This window comes from Bacillus rossius (genome assembly GCF_032445375.1).
Source record: "Bacillus rossius redtenbacheri isolate Brsri chromosome 4 unlocalized genomic scaffold, Brsri_v3 Brsri_v3_scf4_1, whole genome shotgun sequence".
NCBI classification, from domain to species: Eukaryota; Metazoa; Arthropoda; class Insecta; order Phasmatodea; family Bacillidae; genus Bacillus; species Bacillus rossius.
This window is the reverse complement of record NW_026962010.1, coordinates 164,812-188,594: the sequence shown is the minus strand read 5'-3', so window position 1 is coordinate 188,594 and position 23,783 is coordinate 164,812. Positions and strand designations below refer to the sequence as shown.

General features: G+C 40.6%; 1 protein-coding gene and 1 long non-coding RNA gene across 2 annotated transcripts in view; both read right to left on the bottom strand.

Moving 5' to 3' along the window:
- The window catches only part of LOC134541705 (serine/threonine-protein kinase NLK), an 82,027-nt gene extending 66,789 nt beyond the window's left edge, over positions 1–15,238 (bottom strand). Inside the window, 3 exon segments of the mRNA XM_063385351.1 lie at positions 2,961–3,016; positions 11,377–11,506; positions 15,228–15,238. Coding sequence (XP_063241421.1) covers positions 2,961–3,016; positions 11,377–11,506; positions 15,228–15,238 — 197 coding nt within the window.
- A 2,014-nt stretch (positions 15,239–17,252) lies between these two features.
- Positions 17,253–19,185, bottom strand: LOC134541677 (uncharacterized). The gene is made up of 2 exons (XR_010076679.1): positions 18,784–19,185; positions 17,253–18,637 (listed from the first exon to the last, which is right to left on the bottom strand). It is a non-coding gene; the product is annotated as an uncharacterized LOC134541677 (long non-coding RNA).
- Positions 19,186–23,783: the final 4,598 nt, after the last annotated feature.

Here is a 23,783-nt window from a genome sequence, read left to right as displayed (position 1 = left end):
AGGTGAGCGGCACGACCAGTGCCGGACTACAGAACGCGCCTAACAGTACAATGCCGAATTAAAGAGCGGCAACTGTTTAATTTCGAGTTATTGTTTTGGAAATTATTCATGGTAGAACACCAGGGTGTTTACATTGAAATATGCATTAAAAGATTTTCAGGATTTTCAGTCAGAAAACACACAATATCCACATGGTAGTAGGTTTAACATGCTTGCGCGCGCAGTCCATTCAGGACGTCACATAACTCAACGGCAAAAAAGTTGATAGGCCAATTAATCACGGTTCTGAATTATAAAAAATAAAAAGTTTTTTTTTAGTTAGAAAACTTTTTTTTAAGTTTTAAAATCCATAACTGCACCAAATTTTTAGATACTCTTGACTAAAAAGATTTTTGCAACGTAATCATGAATCAGTCTACTATTGATAACAATTCATAAGAAAATATAACACGCTATAATTTTCTAGAAAAAAAATAATTTATAACGACATACGGAGAAAAAAAAACTTTAATCGGGAATCTATGACTATTCATACTGTAAAAACGTTACTACGCTAACTTATCAAGTTATTTGAAAATCTGGCTGATTTAAGCAAAAAAAACTAGCTAAGAAAGCATATTAATGTTTCTCAGCATGAATATTTAAAATATCAGATTAAATATTTTTTCCCCCACAAACGTAAAGCAATATTGATTTTATTTAAAAATATAATCAATAGTAATGATAGCGAAAAAAAAAAAAATTGCCATCACGGTATCTAATAATTTAGAGGTAGTAAAAAAAAAAAAAAGCAGATAGCTCAAAACATATTTTTATAAATTATTTTTATTTTTAAATTCGTAACCGTAACTAATTGACCTATCGACTGGTCTCGTCTCGACGGGACAGCCTGTGTCTTGGCTTCGCTCGGACAAGGGGACGACAGAGGGGAGGGGCAAGGGAATATTTCAACCCCCCCCCCCCTCCACCACCGACAGGTCAAGGGCGTGCCGTGGCTGCCGGCCAGCTCCCCAGCATCCGTGTCGCCGAGTGGCCGCCGACAGCTGGTAGGGGAAGCCTTCATTCCACAGACGAGAGAGCCACACCCGAAGTTCATGCTCGTCTGTTTTTGTCCGTTCCATCTCATTGTATAAACCGGTGTGGCATTACATTTTGCGGTCGATTAGGATAGGTTAGCTACATTATAAATACTTTAAAACATTGGGGATGGTTGGTTATATTAGGTAAGTAGCCTATAGCTACATTAAAAATACTGTAAAATAATTTCATGGTTGCTTAGCAAATAACTTTTTAATATTTAGCTATCCAGCGCTAGGAAACAGTTTACATGATATCACATTATCTTTAATGTAGCTATCCTAACCAAATCAACCGTCCACAATGTTTTAAAGTATTTATAATGTAGCTAACCTAACCTAATTGACCATTAGTACCATTTTATCAACACCGCCATATTTATTTACAATGAACAAAAAAAACCGAAGATGCACGATCGGGAGTTTGGCTCTCTCGTCTGTGAAAAAAAGGCTTCCCAGCTGGTGGTCGCCGGAAGACAAGAGCATGCACGCACCCACAAGCACGAGCCACACCTATACAATTTTTTTTTGTGCCGCAAATAAAAGATTATTTCCAGGAATATTTTTCGAAGTGAAACGTCTTCACAATCACACCGAAACATGCGGGTGCCATAAACATCTGCATCCCACTGCGCTGCACAAGCCTAACAAAATCAAGCGGCCCAATCACAAGGCGTGTCCCTTTCACTGCTGCACTCGCCCAGTTGCTCTTTCATTTTAATAACCAATTATATCTCAGTAGAGCTATACTAATTACCACATTTGTTTTTTTACATTTACGTGTTTCTTTTTCGTACCTAACTGTTATGTTGAATTTGTTAATAAAAATATTTAGATATTATGTCTCTATAGTCTTAAAATTCAACGTGGATACAGATTATTCCGACCTTACGGCCGGCATTCTCACGTTCCCCTCCCACATACGCGCCCTATCAGGGTAGGGTGGGAGTGACATTCCAGTTCTTTTTAGATGAATTCCAGAGCTTATTATTTAAAACAGAGCTGTTAGGGATCACTCCCTGATGTTTTATCGGGTGGTTATTAGGGCTTCGGCAATGACCAGCGGCTGGGGCCACCAACCCTGCATGGTCACCGCCTCAGTCCGTTTACCACGGGAATCCTTTTCACAGACGAGAGAGCCAAACTCCCGATCGTGCATCTTCGGTTTTTTTTTGTTCATTGTAAATAAATATGGCGGTGTTGATAAAAGGGTACTAATGGTCAATCAGGTTAAATTAGCTACATTATAAATACTTTAAAACATTGTGGACGGTTGATTTGGTTAGGATAGCTATATTAAAGATACTGTGAAATCATGTAAACGGTTTCCTAGCGCTGGATAGCTACATATTAAAAAGTTATTTGCTAAGCAACCATAAAATGATTTTACAGTATTTTCAATGTAGCTATACTTACCTAATATAACCAACCATCCACAATGTTTTAAAGTATTTATAATGTAGTTAAACTATCCTAATCGACCGCAAAATTTAATGCCACACCGGTTTATACAAAGAGATAGAACGGCGTATGACGTATGAGTAAGCTGCATCCCAAATAAATACACCTGTTGTGGTACGGAAAAAAAAAAAGCTAGCATGAACTTCGGGAAACTTCGGGTGTGACTCTCTCGTCTGTGAAATGAAGGCTTCCCCTTTACCACGCTCAGCTGACCAGACAGTTGGCTGTGTCCTGAGCCCTAAGACTTTATCAGCGCTGCTGGCGCCTACCCATATCTCCCACATCACGTGGATGCATATGAAATACGTGTTGCGGCTCTGTAGAAAGAGAATGATCGGAGGATCTGTTCACTCGACATCTGGCCGGCCAGCGGAGAAGACACCTCGCCGCTACGAGGCCGCGGGCAGCAAGGCAAAAGGATACATTTCCTGGAAGAAGTCGATGTGGGGCGGCTGCAGGATGTCCAGAGCCGACAGCACCTGCAAGCGGAAACCACGCACCTCTGCAGTCGCAGCACGCTTCCGGCTTACACACAAGTCATTGAGTTGGGTGTTACGGGTGCACGCCCCGTTTAAAGGTCATTATTTCACATTTACGTTCCACACTGTTCATTCAACAATCCTAATTTTTTAGTGACTGAACTTTCACAAGATGAATATATATATATATATATATATATATATGTATGTATGTATGTATATATATATATATATATATATATCGCATTATTAGCTGGCATTTTTTAATATTTTCAACGTGTTTGTACAGTATGGATAAGGAGAATAAAACTGAATATAAAAACTGGATCCTTTTTAGGTTTTAGAGTCAGTTTCAATGGCTACAATGCGACCAAGTTTAATTTATTTTAGAACATTATTTTTACAATCCTCAGAATTTTTAGGACTTTCAATTGCTAAACAAATTTTAAAATCAAAAATTTCAAAGTAATTTAAACAGTAGCACGCAGTAGCCACCGGCACTGCCTTTATACTTTATATATAGGTAAATATATTCAATTTGATTCCCCTTATCCATTATGCGCTTGTTTTAATTAAACTTTGCCAGCCCATTATGCAACAAGTATGAACTATTTTTTTAAAATCGGCCACTCAAAAGGTCTACAAGTTTAACTGTGTTAGTATAACAATGGCCTAGAACGGGACATACACAATTTCCCCCCCACCCCCACCCGCACCCCTCGGGGCAAAGGGATAAAAACAGAGAGACGATATATCGGTTCAAGAAATTGTCATACCACAATTATTTAGCGTTTAACATTAAAATTGTGCTTATGTTAAGGAAGCGATAATACATTAATTTTCAAACATCATTAAGATGGTGTCTATTGGCAGTATAATAAGTGTAGTCATTCACAAAAATAAATAATACTAAATGCCAATGACATTTCAAGGGAAAATATTTGCCGCAGCCTTCACTATTAACTTCAGGCATCCTACTAATTTATACATTATGAGTCTGGATTAAATCGACAAGTTTAGGCTGCAGGCTTATTACGACAGTTTAAGTTGAAAACATCTACAAGTCATATGTTAAAAGTGCTTTCCAAGGCTGGTTAGTGTACGTCTCTAGTTGGAGCTGAATAACATTAGTATCGTAAATAATAATGTATTTAAAAAAATCCATTTCAGCACAGCCTACAGGCATGGGTAGATTTCGAAGTACCTATTTATTCTAGAAATATTTTGGAAACTTCTATAAACTTGTGGAAAATTTGAAAAACTTAATTTACATAATATATTTATGTTCTCAAATATTACAAAATGATCGGTTAAATATCTGCTTATTTTACATGCAGCGAACATATTACAAATATTATTAACTCAATGTATCTAGCATTGAATAGTTTAGAAGGCAGCACTGATAAGCTTGGAACGAATTACTAAGGTAATTGTTTAATTTTTTGACCTTCAAACACTATTTTTTTTATCCCTTACACTAATAACGTGGTCATATAAAAATTTGCTTTGCACCAAGGTTTAAGATAATATTAAATAGATGGTTGAAAATGAATTCGAACTAATTGGCTATTAAGAAAGTTTTTTCTTTTAATTGCAACCCTTTTTTTAGGGTAATAATTCGTTTCATCAAAAATTGTTTCAGCCAAAGTTTTAGATGAAGTTTAGGATTCCTACTATAAATTATAACGAATATGATAGTATATCTACTAAAAAAGTGATTATTTTTTTTTACTTTCAACCCTTATTATTTACACCCCTTGCAGCAATAGTTGTAGGGAAGTTTTATTTATTTTCTCATTCCAACTTCAGGTTTTTTCAACCCCTTGAAATAATGGTATGTATTATCAAAAATGGTTTCAGACAAAAGTTTTAGATAAAAATTATAATATTTACAAACAATTTGAACGGATTCGACTGTGTGCTTACTAAGGAAGTCTGGAATTTTGTTTGTGTCCTGAAACTTGTATTTTCCACCCCTTGCTGTTAAGGTTGGTCGTTTCAAAAATTATTTCAGAAAATAGTTTTAGATAATATTTAAATGGTTTACAAACAATTATAACGGATTTAATAGTGTGCATATTAAGGGAGTTATGAATTTTTTTTGTCTTTCAACCCCTGTTATTTTCCACCCCTTGCAGTAATGGCTGGTCATATAAAAATGAATTGGACGAAAGTTGTAGATAATATATTTTTAGATTTTAAAATTAAAAAGTAATGGATTCAAAAGTATAAAAGGTATGGTTTTATAAGTATTTTTAATTTATAACCCCCCCCCCCCCAATTTTTTAAACCCCTTACAAAATATTTCGTCTTATAAAAAATTGTTTCAGACCAAGGTTTTAGATAAAATTTATAAGATTTACAAACACTTAGAACGATTTTCATGGTGTGCCTACGAACAGAGTTATGTTTTTTTTTGTCGTCCAACACTAATTTTTGCACCCCTTGCAGTTATGGTTGGTCGTATAAAAATGTTTTAAGACAAAATTTTGGTATTACTCGTACGAGTTACGTTTAAACTGATGTGATATGTTCCATATAATAAGAGTAAGAGCGATTTTTCTGTTTTTCAAAATACCTTCGGCATTTCTACCCCTTTGGTCCGAGATTTCCATGTTTATATTTTATGTATCAGGTTGAAAGTGTTTTTTGAAAATTTACGGCGGTTATAGAGTCCACAAAAATGTGATATATATATATATATATATATATATATATATATAATTGTGAGTTGACGATGGTTTTGGTGTCTATGGACCATGAAACTAAAAACTTAAAAAAAATTCCGGAAGACACACCATGGTAACGGCTACAATAGGTAGTATTTTATCTAAATATACCTATTATAACATCGAGCGTTTAGATTATGTTTAATTACGTGCAGTTCTACAACCACCGTGAATTTTTTCGTCGTCGCAAAATTATTTAATTCAAATAATCTAAATTAACTCCTTTATTTTTCACATATTTTGTGATATGTTAACCTCCTCAATTATTTCAATAAAATTATTTTACGACAGCGACAAAAGTTAAGATGGTTGTAGAACTTCGATCAGTTGAATATAAATCAGACGCTCATTCTTCTATCCTGAATACTTTATTATTTACAATAAAAATGTTGATCAGCTCCAACGTCAATGCATTTTAGACCATATAGACGTAAGGTTGATTTTGCAGCCAAGTTAGTCGGTCAAATTCTCCCTTCAATTAATACAGAGTGTCCATCCACACAAATCTGTAGAAACATTTCCCCGACTCTTCAAAATTAAAAAATTTCCATGACAAATTTTTCAAAACAATTAAACTATCATGCACTTTTATGAAAGAAATATTACAATTCAGCCTCCACCTCCCCTATAGCTCTACTAGTTCAAACATACGCCATTTTACAGTGAGTGCGACCATACACAAAAATTCCATGGGCTGGTTCAAAGTCTGGGTGATGGCATACCGGAAGATGACATTCCCTCCTCAAATTACTAGTATCACTGGGAAATTTCCATGACTTTTCCACATTTTAAAGCAAATTCTGTGACTTTACTGGAACAATTTCAACTTCCCTGACTTTCCAGAATGTGAACATCCTGTAATTGGCTACACTATAACCATTATTAAGTCCAACACACACCTATATACACACACGCAAAAATAAATATAATACACTCAATGAAGCTAACGTATACTAAATTCGTAGCTACTAAGGTTAGTTTGTTACCACATATTGTCATTTAAAAAAAGTATAATGTATTATACTTTAATAGACTTAATACATAAAATACTTCTAATATTGGTGATTAAATGTAACAAAAATAAGTAGTTTTATTTTTAATCCATAGTAGAAACTCAATTTTCATTCGCACCCTTTTCACTTTCTCATTAAAAACAGTACACCATGTGGAAATATTGTTCTATGGAGTGGATGTCTGTTCTAAAGTTGAAGTCACTCTAGTTAATGAAACAAATCATAACTGCATAAAGGATAATGCTAAAAGTTTGTTCAATAGCTTGAAAGGAACTCGCTGGGAAGAACAATTATGAAGTGGATATTGTACAACAAAGAGATTAACAAATCTGCAAGGAATTAGGTTAGACTTAATTATAGCCATAAATGTTTTGTATTTCCAGATGGGGAAAGTGATGGGTGTTCATTCTCATTTTGACTTGGCAAAGATTGCACACATGCACTTACTAAATTTGCATGGTACATACACCCAAATTGTGGTGTAATGTAATAATTTTAGTATCCCTATTTTCTGGATTTCTGATGTAATCATTTCCAACTGATACTTAAAAAAAACTTTCACAAGTGAAAAAAGTACAGTTTCATTAATATAGACTTAATACATAAAATACTTCTAATATTGGTGATTAAGTTTTTTTTTAAATCCAGCAGTAAATAACAAAATGCTACAATTAAACTTAAGGCATGAGGAAGGCACACACTTTAAAAGATGAGACAGGGTTAGAATCCGGAACCAGCTATCCGAATTAATATTTAAGTTTTTGCGGTTTGTTTTCGCGCCTGAAACGTAATTGTGAATGTGACGAGGTTATGTAAGCTAGCCCCTGAACGTGACACTACCAGCAGAATAGCGAGTCATCTCTGGTGGCCTACCCCTCCGGCGTGCTTCGTCCACAGCTAAACTAAAATGGAATGATAAAAAAAACCTCTCATAAAATCCGTGTCTTATAACTAGAGACCTGAAAAATTCACGGGTTCATTTCGTGTTATGCTAAAATTCAAATAATTATACCTTAGTGCTGCTTCTGTCATTGGTTCACTGTTAATCTGGAGGACTGAGGGCCAATTATAGAGACCCTCACTCATAGAAGTGTCGAATCACAGACACTCGGTCGAGACGACTCACAAGTCAGCAGCCAATGAACAGTTGGCATTTGCCCGAGCGTGTAGAGGATATTGGAGTCTATCCTGGAGGTCATTGAACCCGCGAATTTGTCCGGTCTCTACTTATAACTGGAACCTACACTGCATGCGTCATGAACAGAGGTAGTGGGTGAATGGTTCGATGCCACGACGGCTCGCCCCGCCGGACAGGCAACTGGTCTGAAGGGAAGGCCACGTCGGGCGTGGAAATTAGCGCGCGGGCGGTAAAGAGGCAGAGGCGCGCGCACAGAGCAGCCACTCAACAGCGGCGCAACAGCGGGGTGCAGTGTGTGCGCCGCGTGGGAGCGCTGGACCCGGTTCACACGCTCATCCCGTCTCAACCCCCCACCACTCCCGCCTGACGGCCCTGGCGAGATCCCTCCCCCTCCCCATCATCACATGGGAAGCCGCCTTTTCACAGACGAGAGAGCCAAAACCCGAAGTTCCCCCAAGTTCATGGTTTTTTTTCCCCGTATCTTTAATGTAGCTATCCTACCAAATCAACCGTCCACAATGTTTTAAAGTATTTATAATGTAGCTAACCTAACCTAATGGACCATTAGCATCATTTTATCAACACCGCCATATTTATTTACAATGAACAAAAAAAAAAGCCGAAGATGCACGATCGGACGTTTGGCTCTCTCGTCTGTGAAAATAAGGCTTCCCGTCATCACATCCCTGCAAGTAGAAACTGGAAACAATCGACAGGCTAGAATCAAAACGCACTTAACGTTACGCTGTCTCAGTGACTGGACCACAGTTCGCCTCTAGGTCTCTTGAGCCAATGAATAACCCTCGACGAAAGATGTGTCGAATCACAAGCATTAAGGTAACGTGTGTCACGAGTCCGCAGCCAATGAGGTGTAATTTTCCCGAATTCACAAGAGTATCGTCCAGTATATTCTGAAGGATATTTTTCCAGTCCCTACCTTGTAAGTCTAATAAGTTTTTGACATGTACATCGTACCATTTAAATCATTATTTTGTACAACCTACATTGATAGTTGTTTTCACTGCATGTCAAATATGAATACACAAACACAACAAAAAGAAAAGCAAAAATCCACCGATGTCAAATGTAATGACAGCAATGAATGAATGAATCAGAACAATATCAGAGCACAGACGAACACAGAGGGCGGACAACGAGGCAGTTGGTAAACTGTGTTCTTCTGTGCTGTGATATTGTTCTCATTCCTTCCACGAAACAATTTGTGTTCTCATTACATTTTATATTTGACAACGGTTAATTTTGGCTTATTTCCTGTGTGTTTGTGTATTCACATTTCTTTGTCAGTTTTTCCGAGTTCAAAACATGGAACACAGTGTAAACTAGCAATGGCGCATGCACAAAATGACGATTTAAATCAATCTCCGCCACTGCAAGAATCAGTCAAAGAACATCGTACCATTCTTGGCCGGAAAAAAAAGAGGCGTGCACGATGGACAACTGACCCCACGTCTTGCTACATCCCCTCCAGCCGCCACTCTTCCAACCACTCTGCGTCGATGTTCCTCGGAGACCCACCACTCCCTGACCACTCAGACGCGCGGAGACAACGACGAGGCAGCGAGACAGAGGGGCACAGTTCCGTAACTTAGTAACAGGCGATTTGCCTAAAGTCATTTCGCCTAAAGGCGTTTTGCCTAACTTCAAATTGCCTAACTTCAAATTGCCTAACAGCTAATTGCCTAAAGGCGATTGGCATAAAGGCGATTTGCCTAAAGGCGTTTTTCCTAACGGAGTTCTGCCTGATGGCGATTTGCCTGATGGAGTTCTGCCTGTCGGCGATTTGTCTAACGGCGTTTTGCCTAACTCCGATTTGCCTTACCACGAATTGCCTAACGGCATTTTGTCTAATGGCGAATTGCCTGAACGGCGTTTTGCCTAACTACGATTTGGCCAAAGGCGTTTTGCCTAATTGCGATTTGCCTAACAGCGTTTTTCCTAACCTAACCTAACGGCGAATTGCCTAACGGCGAATTGCCTAATGGCCATTAGCCTAACGGCGTTTTTCCTAACGGCGTTTTGCCTAAAATTATGCAAAACGCCTTTAGGCAAAACGAACATGCCCCGTAACTAAAAACTCGTGCACTTAGTGCGAACAGTAACAGAATCAAAGGCATAAAAAATAATGACAAAATCATGCTGTACATACTTCCGGCCAATCCCGCGTTTCATCCGCAATGTGGTCTCGAGTACAAGCGGTTAGTGTGATGACGTCAATCAGCGTGAGAAACGATGGTAGAACTCTCTCTTTCTCTGTGTGTAAGAGTTAATATAAGGTAAAATGTACACTTAAGAAGGCGAGCGTGACACTATAAGCTGACTCCCGAAATAACGGAATAACCACGAAGTTAAGAATTGTCAGGAGATGGAAGCTGTGACGTAGATGAAGTAATTTTTTTTTTACCTTAACATCGCATTATTGCAACAACCCAAAGATGATAGTTAGTAATATTTAATCATCATTTCCCTCGTTAAAAAATACAGGCCCTTTAATACTTTACAACAATGCAAATACCAAAGTTCAACCATTGTTCTGTGCGTGTTGTAAATACAACGTGGACCATCAGAGGGACAAAAAAAGGCTACACACCACGTACACCCCCTGGGAAGACCACGGAGTGAATATACAATGCGGTGACGCCCAGAATGTTTTTGTTCCTCCGGGGACAGGCACCAGGCGGTGGTGTTGTGGTGTTTTCCGCCATATTGGACTGTGACGTCCACGGCGGCCATCTTGGATGACCGTGACCTTGATCTTTGACCTTCAAAACTTGTCATAATTTTAAAACATTTACCCAAAATTCCTCAAAATTTGCCAAAATTTCCATTTTTTTTTTTTTTTTTAGAAAAACGTTCTGCCAAAAAATCTTAAAAAATTTTATAATTCAAAAGTTATGACTTCAAAAAACCTCTAAAGTCTTTTTGCCTTAGAAAGAACTCAAAATCCTAAAAGCGGCTTAAAAGTCTTAAGAGCTAGCCACTTTAAGCCGCCGAGGTCATGACCTTGAAAATTAGGATGTCATGGCAGCCATTTTAAATCATGACGTCACCGTTGCAATTTCCGTTACGACCGTCATCTTGAAAATCATTTATTTATTATCCAATTTTAATGGAAAAAATTTAAATTTATAAAAAAATCAATTAACTAATTTTAAATAAAAAATTAAAAAAAAAAACATAAATTTACGACATGGAGCTCTGAGTCCTCGGTTCGAACCTGGTGACGACAAAAAAAATTGCGACCGATCCTTCCCTCATGGTGGCTGCTGGCAGACAGACTGACTGACCCCCACCACTTTTTTCATAGCATATATCATCTACCCTCTCCCTCTCCCCCTCCCCTCCCCACACCACTCCTTTTTTTCTTAAAACATAATTTTTTTATCCTAAAAACCACCCACCACCACCACTACTACTGTTGTTAGTCAACAGTTAGGGTCAGGAAACACGAGGCATACTCACGTTCTCGTGCTTGAAGAAGCACAGCATCTTGAGCTCCCGGAACACCCTCTTGGAAGACACGAGCGACTGGAAGACGTTGGGCAGCTTCTTGAGCGCCACCCGGCGGCCGTCCCTGGGGTCCGTCACGGCCCTGCGACAAGCAGACAACCCCTCAGTGCCCTGCGACAAGCAGACAACCCCTCAGTGCCCTGCGACAAGCAGACAACCCCTCAGTGCCCTGCGACAAGCAGACAACCCCTCAGTGCCCTGCGACAAGCAGACAACCCCTCAGTGCCCTGCGACAAGCAGACAACCCCTCAGTGCCCTGCGACAAGCAGACAACCCCTCAGTGCCCTGCGACAAGCAGACAACCCCTCAGTGCCCTGCGACAAGCAGACAACAACCCCTCAGTGCCCTGCGACAAGCAGACAACAACCCCTCAGTGCCCTGCGACAAGCAGACAACCCCTCAGTGCCCTGCGACAAGCAGACAACCCCTCAGTGCCCTGCGACAAGCAGACAACCCCTCAGTGCCCTGCGACAAGCAGACAACCCCTCAGTGCCCTGCGACAAGCAGACAACCCCTCAGTGCCCTGCGACAAGCAGACAACCCCTCAGTGCCCTGCGACAAGCAGACAACCCCTCAGTGCCCTGCGACAAGCAGACAACCCCTCAGTGCCCTGCGACAAGCAGACAACCCCTCAGTGCCCTGCGACAAGCAGACAACCCCTCAGTGCCCTGCGACAAGCAGACAACCCCTCAGTGCCCTGCGACAAGCAGACAACCCCTCAGTGCCCTGCGACAAGCAGACAACCCCTCAGTGCCCTGCGACAAGCAGACAACCCCTCAGTGCCCTGCGACAAGCAGACAACCCCTCAGTGCCCTGCGACAAGCAGACAACCCCTCAGTGCCCTGCGACAAGCAGACAACCCCTCAGTGCCCTGCGACAAGCAGACAACCCCTCAGTGCCCTGCGACAAGCAGACAACCCCTCAGTGCCCTGCGACAAGCAGACAACCCCTCAGTGCCCTGCGACAAGCAGACAACCCCTCAGTGCCCTGCGACAAGCAGACAACCCCTCAGTGCCCTGCGACAAGCAGACAACCCCTCAGTGCCCTGCGACAAGCAGACAACAACCCCTCAGTGCCCTGCGACAAGCAGACAACAACCCCTCAGTGCCCTGCGACAAGCAGACAACCCCTCAGTGCCCTGCGACAAGCAGACAACCCCTCAGTGCCCTGCGACAAGCAGACAACCCCTCAGTGCCCTGCGACAAGCAGACAACCCCTCAGTGCCCTGCGACAAGCAGACAACCCCTCAGTGCCCTGCGACAAGCAGACAACCCCTCAGTGCCCTGCGACAAGCAGACAACCCCTCAGTGCCCTGCGACAAGCAGACAACCCCTCAGTGCCCTGCGACAAGCAGACAACCCCTCAGTGCCCTGCGACAAGCAGACAACCCCTCAGTGCCCTGCGACAAGCAGACAACCCCTCAGTGCCCTGCGACAAGCAGACAACAACCCCTCAGTGCCCTGCGACAAGCAGACAACCCCTCAGTGCCCTGCGACAAGCAGACAACAACCCCTCAGTGCCCTGCGACAAGCAGACAACCCCTCAGTGCCCTGCGACAAGCAGACAACCCCTCAGTGCCCTGCGACAAGCAGACAACCCCTCAGTGCCCTGCGACAAGCAGACAACCCCTCAGTGCCCTGCGACAAGCAGACAACCCCTCAGTGCCCTGCGACAAGCAGACAACCCCTCAGTGCCCTGCGACAAGCAGACAACCCCTCAGTGCCCTGCGACAAGCAGACAACCCCTCAGTGCCCTGCGACAAGCAGACAACCCCTCAGTGCCCTGCGACAAGCAGACAACCCCTCAGTGCCCTGCGACAAGCAGACAACCCCTCAGTGCCCTGCGACAAGCAGACAACCCCTCAGTGCCCTGCGACAAGCAGACAACCCCTCAGTGCCCTGCGACAAGCAGACAACCCCTCAGTGCCCTGCGACAAGCAGACAACCCCTCAGTGCCCTGCGACAAGCAGACAACCCCTCAGTGCCCTGCGACAAGCAGACAACCCCTCAGTGCCCTGCGACAAGCAGACAACCCCTCAGTGCCCTGCGACAAGCAGACAACCCCTCAGTGCCCTGCGACAAGCAGACAACCCCTCAGTGCCCTGCGACAAGCAGACAACCCCTCAGTGCCCTGCGACAAGCAGACAACCCCTCAGTGCCCTGCGGCTGTCGACGAGCAGCACGCTCCGTCATCGTCATCCATCCATCATCACACGAGTAAGGCACGGTAACCCTGGGGTGATAAAAAAAATTAACATTTTTACTTAGGTTAATTTTACATATATAAAATGTTTGTTTAAACATTGTAGATGAATACTTTTTTTAGAAGAAATAGATGAAAATATAAGGTACAAATTCTGTGGTTTTTTTTACATTAACTTCAGCGAAGCCAGTATGTCGGGTGAACACCTTTGTAATGTTTAAAGATGTTTTGGAAGGTGCATGTAAGTTTTTTTTTCCTTCCTGTTTTCATTAAACGATCAGCTTGCTTCAACAAGTGAAGTCCCATAAGACTATCTACTACACTGGCACGCGTTTAAATAAGCTCTGAAACTAAAGTAGTTAAAAAAAAGTTAACTGCGTGAATAATAACGAACACCAAGTCGCAAGCAAGAATCGCCCTGCTCCAGCGAGGCTCCTGCAGCTGCTGGCAATGCGCGTCTTCCTCCGTGAGACGGTATCCGGCGAGCAATCTTCCACTCCGCCCCGGGTTGCTAGACGCAGCAGGGTGTGGCAGGGAGGGTGGGTAAAAGGTCGGTGAATACGCGACAAAGATTCGCCTTCAAAAGAAGAATGGTGAAAAGCTGCCGACGAGACGAAAAGGAGGGGGGGGGGGGGGGGGGCGCCAGCTCGCGAAAAAGAAGAGAGGGCGGAGTACTTTAATTCCCACAAGAGAGCGCAGCAGAAGAAAAAAATAGCTCCAGATAGACGACGAAGTAGAGAGTCCCAGCACAAAGACCAGGTACAATGCTTGTAATAGGAACGGTGTTCCGTCTAATTAGGCAATTTACCTGCAAGATTTCAGGTCCCCAGACCGGAGGGGTTCCGTCAGGAATTATAGTCCGAAGGCAACTTCGCGTTGTACAAATTGCTTTCATCAAAGTACTCGAACAAGAAAACTCAAAATAAAATCACGCATCCAAATCAACTAGCGTGCAATGTCATTTTATTTCTCATCCATATCGAAAGTTTCTTACGGTTGGCGGACCACGAATTTCCACTACGCGCAATGTGAAGTCTTTTCGTCGGCAGCGCATCTTTTATGGAATGATTGAGAGGTGACCCTGAAATTCCAACGTGAATCATATCCAAGGTTGTTATAAAACTTCTAGATATTATTTATAAAATTAAAATACTTCGTACATATTTGATCCTGTAAATAATGAAGTTATTAATTTTTGTTTTGCGACATCATTGTAGACAATAATAAGAATGTTTACAATAAAGTTTTTTTAAAGGCTTTAAAAATTGTATCAGCCGAAGAAATTGATAATATGGTTACTAAGGTAGTTATGAAATTTCTGTCCTTTAATTCCTGTTTACCATCTTATAATAAATCAACGTTTTATAGAAAATATTTTGGTACCTTCTTAAAAAGTGTAATAAATTCCGAAGTTTTATAAATTATTTCATATTCAGAGAGTAAAAGTGATTTTTGATTTTCCAGTTTTACGAAAAACCTCAACCCCCCCCCCCCCCCACTTCCCGTGCGTGGCCGCGGCGCGGGGAACAGGCTGCCCAGATGACTTCGTGCGCTGCGACCGCGGAAGAGTTGTCGCCGCGCTACAACCGATTCGCTCCGACCTCTGCCCCATTGGACATTGCTCCCTGTGACGCATGGACGTATGTCCCGGGTAGGAGGAGCTGCCCCCCCCCCCTCCCCCCCCAAACCAAAAAAAAATGGGGTGTGGCTGTGTCATGGACACGGCCGTGTGTTGTACGTGAATACGTGTAAGTAACAGGTAATATTTTCTATACAAAATATAAAATACGCTATTCTTTTTTTTGTTTTAACACCATATATATTCACTGTAACTATTTTACACTAACGTTTTATATATGCAATCGATATATTATGACGAGAGCTGACGATTGAAACCTAAACGAACGTCGTAGCGTCTCCGAGTCAAAAGTTATACTAAATGGAAATCTCGAAACGCTGCAAAATGACCTCAAAATAGCGGCGCTTTCCCATCCACCGCGCGAGATTGAGTCACAGTTCTCACTTAGGGCCGGTTTCACCAGTCGAGTTGAAAATCCCGATGATGTTATCGAGATAAAAAGTTAATCTTCCATTTCTATCTCGATAAAGTTATATGTGTTTCACCACATATTATCTTTCTCTGAGAAAATCGAGATAAGTTTAACTCGATCTTCTGAAATTATCGCGATTTTCTGTTTGTAAACACCTTTCGTTATCAAAGTTTGGCTAGAAATTTCGTAGGCTACTATGGCGAGCCAAGGCTGTAATTTGTCAAAGAAGCAGAGAAATAAAAATACATCGCAGCAGGAGAAATACATTCTTTTAGATTTAGTAACTGAACATTTCAATATCATTGAAAATAAAAAAACAGATGGTGTTTCACAGCAACAAAAAATGAAGCAGTGGCAAATACTTGCAGATACTTTCAATTGTATGTCTGGAGAACATCACAGGACTGCAGAAAATTTAAAAGCGGTGTGGGAGAATCTCAAAAAGCACACGCGAAAGACTTCTGCTGATCAACGAGTTCAAGTATTAACTGGAACAGGTAATATATTTTTTGTCTGTATATCCTGGTACATTATATTTAGGTACAGCAATAAATATTGTATGCATTTTTATCCATAATGCAATTTTACGAATTGTAAACATGTGCAATAACAATTTTTTTAGTTACTTGAATTAATTGTAATATATTAAAGAGGTATCTTGGGTGGAGTTGGAATCAGAACTATAACCTTTGCACTGTCAAGAAGACACTTCGCACTATACCACCAGTGGATATGAAATATACACCACATAACTAAATTAATTCTGTATTTTTTCAGGTGGAGGTCCTTCAAAAACAGTTAGTAAGGATCCCATTTGTGAGAGAGTGCAGAGCCTAATCAAACCGACTATCGATGGTGCCAAGAATCCCTTCGATTCAGATTCAGATGCAATAATATTACCATTTGATGCATCAAATAGGCCTACTGATGAGGATGACAGCATTCAACTGGATGTCGGAGCAGAAGTGGATGTTTCTTTCGTGGAGACGGCAGAGACAGTTAGTAGGCCTACACTTTATTTTGAGAAAACCTAATGGATGTGTCACTGTGCATAGTTATGCTTATTAATCATGTATAGCTATAGCCTATGCACTGTGTTAACTTTATTTCTCTCACATAATGTTCAAATTTAATTTTTCCACAGGTAACTCTTCCAAATGGCGACTGGATGCATTATACTCCAGCCATGCTCAGCAGTCCTGTGTGTTCTGCCCTTCGACACTCCAATAACAACTCGGCTATCACAAACACAGTGCAGACCAATACTACTGATTCATGCAGTGCAAGTAGTGGGAAGGCAATGCCTCCTAGCAGTAGGGGAAATGCTTCAGTGCAATCTCCCTTTACTAGCAAGCGGCGACCAACCCCGGCCACCAAAGTGAAAGAAGTAAGTGCTGTCAATGCAGCAAAAATCGAACTAATTGAACTTGCAAAAAAACATGCAATCGAGGAAAAAGAAGTTATGAAAGAAATCTGGGAACTGCGGTTACAACAAGAACGAGAAAAAGTAAAGCAGGAAAAGCTGCAAACTGAACTTTTATCTTTACAAATCTTGAAAATAAAGAAAGAACTAGAACATTTGCAGTAATTTAATTGTTCTTATGTATTAAACATTTGCTCAACTATCATGACATAATTGTTATATATTACATGTATATTTACAAAGTGATATTCATTGTGCCTATTAACAAACAGTTTCAAGTACAAATGTTAAGAATTATATAAAAGATAATACATGTTCGCTTATGTCACATTATTTTGTATGATCTAAGCAGTTGTACAATGCAAATGTATTAAAATATTCCATACATCTTGCTATATGTAGTTATTTTCACCAGCAAATCTTCAAGTTGATGGCATCTCTGTGTGACATATAGATCAGTATGACCTACAACAAACTGAAAATACACAGAGTGATAAATAATCGTATCTTAAATAAGTATTACAACACACACACATATATAGGTATTTAATTATAGGTATATGTAAATTTCATTTACCTCCTGAAATAGTTTTCAATCAGTAAATGCCTGACACTGTCATATCTGGGCCTTCTGTTTGCATTTTCGTTGTTCTGCTGTACATTTCCTTCCTCAAGCAACTGTTGCCAAGGGAGGTGGAGATTGAGGTTAGGGTCGTCTGGAGGGAGTTCTTCCCCAGTTTGTCGCAGGATATTATGCAGCACCCCAGTCGCTACAATGATGGCAAACGAATGTTCTAATGACACTCTCAATCCTAAAGATAAGACTGGGAAACGTCGCTTCCAGCAACCGAATGTTCGCTCTACAGGATTTCTTGACCTAATTTGCGACTCATTAAATAGGTGTTCCTGTGGACTTCTGGGATTATCTAATGGAGGCATTAGATATGACCTACAAGCATAGCCCGCATCAACAAGTAGTACAGAATCACCATACTCCCCTCTCTCAAAACATGCCCTTCTGTTGCTATTGTTGAATATGGTACTATCATGTGAGGAACCAGGCCATCGTGCAACAATATCTGTAATTTCCAATTTTGTATTACAAATTACTTGCACATTCACAGAGAAGTAACCTTTTCTGTTACGGTAGAATTCTGCATTGTTTCCACCTGCAACAAACATAAAACAAGCTTGTATGTGGATTGCAATGTTTAATAAAAAGGTAGCATAAAATCAGTGTTTAAACCAACCTGGTGACTGGATTTTTACATGAGTGCAATCCATAGCACCAATAGCCCTGGGAAATTTAGCAATTGCATAGAAATCCCTTTGTGCTAAATTCAGTTCTTCCATCGTCTCTGGGAATTTAATGAACTGCGGTCGAAGAGATGCAATTGCGGAGCTAACCCTATGTATTATTCGGTGAGCTGTGGGTTTACTAAAGCCAGCATAATCCCCAATGGTTAGCTGGTTACAGCCTGTAGCATAAAATCGAAGTGTAGCCAGCAGTTGGTTCATTGGCGACACTGACATATTCCTGTGAAAGACGAAAAAAGTATGTTGAAGGTTGTAATGTAATGTTCGTATAAATGAGTTTTATTTTACTTGTCTATGATTTCATATACATATTTATTATTCTACAGAAACAATTAACATTAGGAAATAATATTAATATAAACTTACTTTTCGGGAAACTGTAGTTGATTTTCTATAAGTTCCAAAACAAACATAGTCGACTGTTTTGAAAGGCGAAAATGTATTTTAAAGTCTTCTTCATCATACATTTCAAAATAATCGCTTCTATCTCGCATCCATCGTGGCCGACGAACAATGGCATCTTCTTCATCACTTTCATCTTCAAAAATCAAATTGTACATGCCTCGAGCCATTACAATTTTTAAAATCTCCTCTCGTCTCTTCGTTTTACAATATTATCTCGATAATAAGACTTTAACCACGAAAATCGGTGGTTAAAATATTTTATCTCGATAACACTAAAAGATCGAGATATTCGGTGTGGTGAAACGGGATATTCAGTTAATCTGGATAATTCATTACTTTATCGAGATAATTTCGCTTGGTGAAACCGGCCCTTAGCGTGACGAATTATTTGATCCTTTAGCTATCCAGTGGTGTAATTACATTTTGGATGGAGATGATAAGACATGTAGCTGCAGCACCAAACTGTATCCCCCCGCCAATTTTTTTATCATTCGTTTTTTGAATTGCCTCCCACTATGGAAGCAATTTTAAAGATGTATTCATGTAAAAAGCCCTTCAATGGGGGGTGCCCCCGCTTGCACTTCCAAAACCACAATCATACATATTTCCCCGTGACGTCTCTTGCCCCAAGCTGTTTCAACGTTCTATGGATATAACAAACTCTCAATAATTCTTTCAGTGAATTTGTCTGTTGGTACTTTGTCTCATGCTCGTCGGGAACCACCGCTCGCTGGGCTCCGAGCAGAGCCGGCAGGCGGCGGACGAGTCGCAACTGTTCTCTCTTGGGAGGCTTGCCGTGTTCGTGTGTGCTTCCGTCGTCGCCGTCGTGAATGTCATCACTATGTGCGTCGCTGTATTGTCGGTGCGTTGTAGGCCTACATATCATCTGTTTAGAATTCTCGTTGGGTTTCTCTGGCTGTCGCTGTTTTGTATTATCTGTTTTTGTTGCAATTTCCCATTTAATTTTTGAAGTAGGCTTATTTTGGCTTGGTTTCTGTGAGTTCTTTTGTACTCATCTTCCTTCATCCTTGTTTTCAGGTTTCCTCTAAGACATGCAGTGCAAACTATCAATGGCGTATGTCAAAATAATGATTTTAATCAAGACGTATTCACGTCAAAAAGTCCGCAAAAAATACGTCCGCATTTACCCAGGTGTTTTGAAAGTACTACTGGCGAATAGTCCGACCTGGCGTCAGGTTTTTTTTTTATTCCTGGCGGGATCACTCGAGGAAAAAAATGTCTTTCCGGGGGTCCAGGAATGGTTTCGTGTTGTCTTTCCACCAGACAAGGCAACGGCTAGCCATCGCAGTCTCACACTCAGCTGATCAACCCGTCGACGTCATCGGCCAGTAAGCCGCGTGATGTTCAGACGCAGTTCCGTCGTCGCCGGCCGAGGTCAAGGCGAGGCGCGGCCTTGGGGCCGGATATAGAGCGCGGCCGTGCGACCTCGAGGTAGTCGCCCTCCCACTTTGTTCTGACCGCGTGTGTCGGTGTGTCGGGCTATGGGAAGCCTTATTTCCACAGACGGGAGAGCCAAAACCCCAAGTTCCCCGAAGTTCGTGCTTTTTTGACGTGGCAACGTCTAATAAATCGATGAACGCCGGCTGCACGCACGAAAAAAGTGTCCCGTCACGCACATTGTTCCGTTACGCTGTGTCCCGTCACGCTCATTGTACGCTTGCGCCACATCTATCTCTCTTCCACTCGACTGTTTATAAAGTGAAGTGAAAAGTTAATGTGGTTTTCCATTGCTTATTACAACAACAATAATTTCGACAATAAAGGTTAATTATTCTTGCATTTTAAAAATCTGATTACTAGTATAATTTCAAGTATTTATTTTTTCTTTTATTATTAAAATAAAAATGCTTCAATTTTATTCATAAAGTATGCAATCATTTCATCAATGTTTTGTTATGACGTCACGTTAAACTATCGTCCATAAACAGACTTTACAGACAACCTTTTTTTTTACCGTATCTTTTATGTAGCTATCCTAACCAAATCAACCGTCCACAATGTTTTAAAGTATTTATAATGTAGCTAACCTAACCTAATTGACCATTAGTATCCTTTTATCAACACCGCCATATTTATTTACAAAGAAAAAAAAACCCGAAGATGCACGATCGGACGTTTGGCTCTCTCGTCTGTGAAAAGGATTCCCGTCGGGCTATGCTTGGGGACAATAACCTTTACGCTACTCACTCCATCACGACGTCTGTGCATCTCGGGGGAGGGGAGGGGGAGACCCCGCAATAACACCGTGTCGCAGCAACATTCCTCGCTTTTAGCCGATGGTTTTACTACCCTTACCGCTGCAAGGGTAGAACATAGGTCAGTTGTACATGTTATCTCCTAAATGAACAGTTCTAGCGATCGAGTAACATATGTATACCGCTAATCTTAATAAGTGCCAATCTGGTAAAAACATACCCAAAGCGAAGCTAACTGAAATAATTAAATGCTGACATCAGAAACATCAATTTCATACATGTAACATTAAATTTAAAGCACATGATCAGTTAACTTTCAATCTCTTATTTGACTGTCAAAGATAAACATAAAAAAAATTGATTGTCTCTAAAGTCGGTTTTAGGACGATAGTTTAACGTGACGTCATAACAAAACATTGATGAATGATTGCATACTTTTATGAATAAAATTGAATCATTTTTATTGAATTATCACTATTTTGTATGGATACAAAGAATGAGTGAAATGAAATATACAATTTAATTGATAAATTTACTTTTATTTGCACTCATTAATTCAAATATGTTTATTACTTTAACGAAGATATTATTTTAACTATAAATTTTATCCATGTTTGCTATTTAACTTCTTCCAATCTTTGTTATTCTGTTAAGGATAGGACGATGATAGGAAAAGTAGGAAACGAATGGGAGGGTTTCGAGTTTAATGTGCCTCGAAAAAGTCAAATCGATGGTTGTTCCAATCGAGTGGAAGAGAGATAGATGCGGCGCAAACGTACAATGAGCGTAACTGGACACAGCGTAACGGGACAATGTGCTTAACGGGACACTGTTGGTGCGTGCAGCCGGCGTTCATCGATTTATTAGACGTCACGTCAATAAAACCCTAGTTGGCGTGTATTGAATAAGCCTTGAGCCGGCCAGGGCATGCAGTTGGGGTCGAAACAAGACAATATTCATCAGCGGCTCTAAGCAGTGGCGGAGTAGTGGCAAAGGGAGTGCCCCGAGAAAACCTCATTACACCACTACAGCTGCAACTCACTAACCTAGCAAAGCTCGGGATATCATATGTACTATTCTTTACTGGTGGATGAACGCAAGGATATTTATTTCGTCTCTTGCGATTGTGGAGAACCGCCAACATAAATCGGAACATCTCTTCCATCTATAGCCTTTTTGGTGCCTGTAATTTCTAAAGTCACAGTAAGGTGGCGAAGGGTGCCGATTCTATCCCAACACATGGGATAAATTAAATTCATGAGCACCGAGTTGGTTTCAAGCATTTGAATGCTCACTCTAATATTTGTGTCCTTTTTTTTATTTGGGTGGTAACGTTCACCATTAAGGAGCAAAAACAATATTCTTTATTCCGAGAACATTCTCAGCGCTTTCACTAACATACTACATGCAACCTAAATAAACCAAGGGAACAAATAATTATTTAAATGAAAAAAATAATAATACACCACGCTTTTAAAACGGATTAAAAAGTATAAAATAATTTATCGTAGCCCCTTACAGATTTACAACCCCATACAGATTCCTAACCCCATACGGATTGTCCTGAAAATTTGCGATTGCGAAATTTTAATACCCATGAAAATACTTGTAAGATTTAAAAGGAAAAAAATGTAGAGTGCATGAAACAGATGAACTGAAGCATGAATAGTTCACCTAAGTCACTAACAATTTTATTACACACTGCAAATGAAATGAACTGTCGTGTGCGTTTTCTAAACGAAAGGTACTCCTTACACTTCTTAATATTGCATGCGCACCAGGTTTTTCGTTTTGAATCTTAGAAGTATTTTCATAGGTATAAAAAATTCACAATCACAAATTTCCAGGACAATCGGAATGGGGTTAGGGATTTGTATGGGGTTGTAAATCTGTATGGGGCTCTAGATGATCGGGAAGTTAGTTTCAAATCGATTGCGAAATTTGCACCGAACAGACAGTCATAAAAGTGAGTTAATCAAAAAATGGTACAAAAGAACAAATACTTATCCTGTTAAAATATCATAAAACTTACGTAAATTCCTAGGACAACACCGTATCAAAATTGTATATCTCGTAGAAAAGAAAGCGCGTCATTTGTAAAGCGGACACTGTAATTTAACTTTCAATGTCCGAGGTATACTTGAATAGTCGGCTACACCCGGCTTGCCGAACAGCCGACATCCGAGTAAAGAAAGCACAATTCCTGTCGACGGCAACAGTGACGGATGCTTTGTGAGCTCCGTGAATAATGAGACGACAGGCCAATGGAGATCGGAGACGGCTGGATAACGGTCACCCTGCCGTCTGAAGGGTCGAATAACTCACAGCCAGCGACTGCTGCGCCGCTACCGAGTAGACGTCTAAAACGCGGCAACACTTGTATTTTTAGACACTGTGACCAACTTATACCGCAAAGGAAACAATATACCGCAAATAAAAAAAATTTCTAATATGTCACGCATAATTTTAATTTTTTTCCGCAATTGCCAGATATTGCTACATAAATAACTTGAAAATAGATATCAGAAGCAATTTTGTACGTTAAAAAGCATAAGGCCCCGCCATCTTGCATTTTCCCATCTTTTTTTGCTATAATTATATTTTTGAACTATTTATACCACATTTTTGGCATGTAAAGGCTAGAATCTTATCTCCCAGATCTTCTATGTCTTGTTGCAACCACATATTTTACGAACAGGCTCTGGCCTGTAAGGAAATGACTAATTATCTCACGCGGGAGACTAC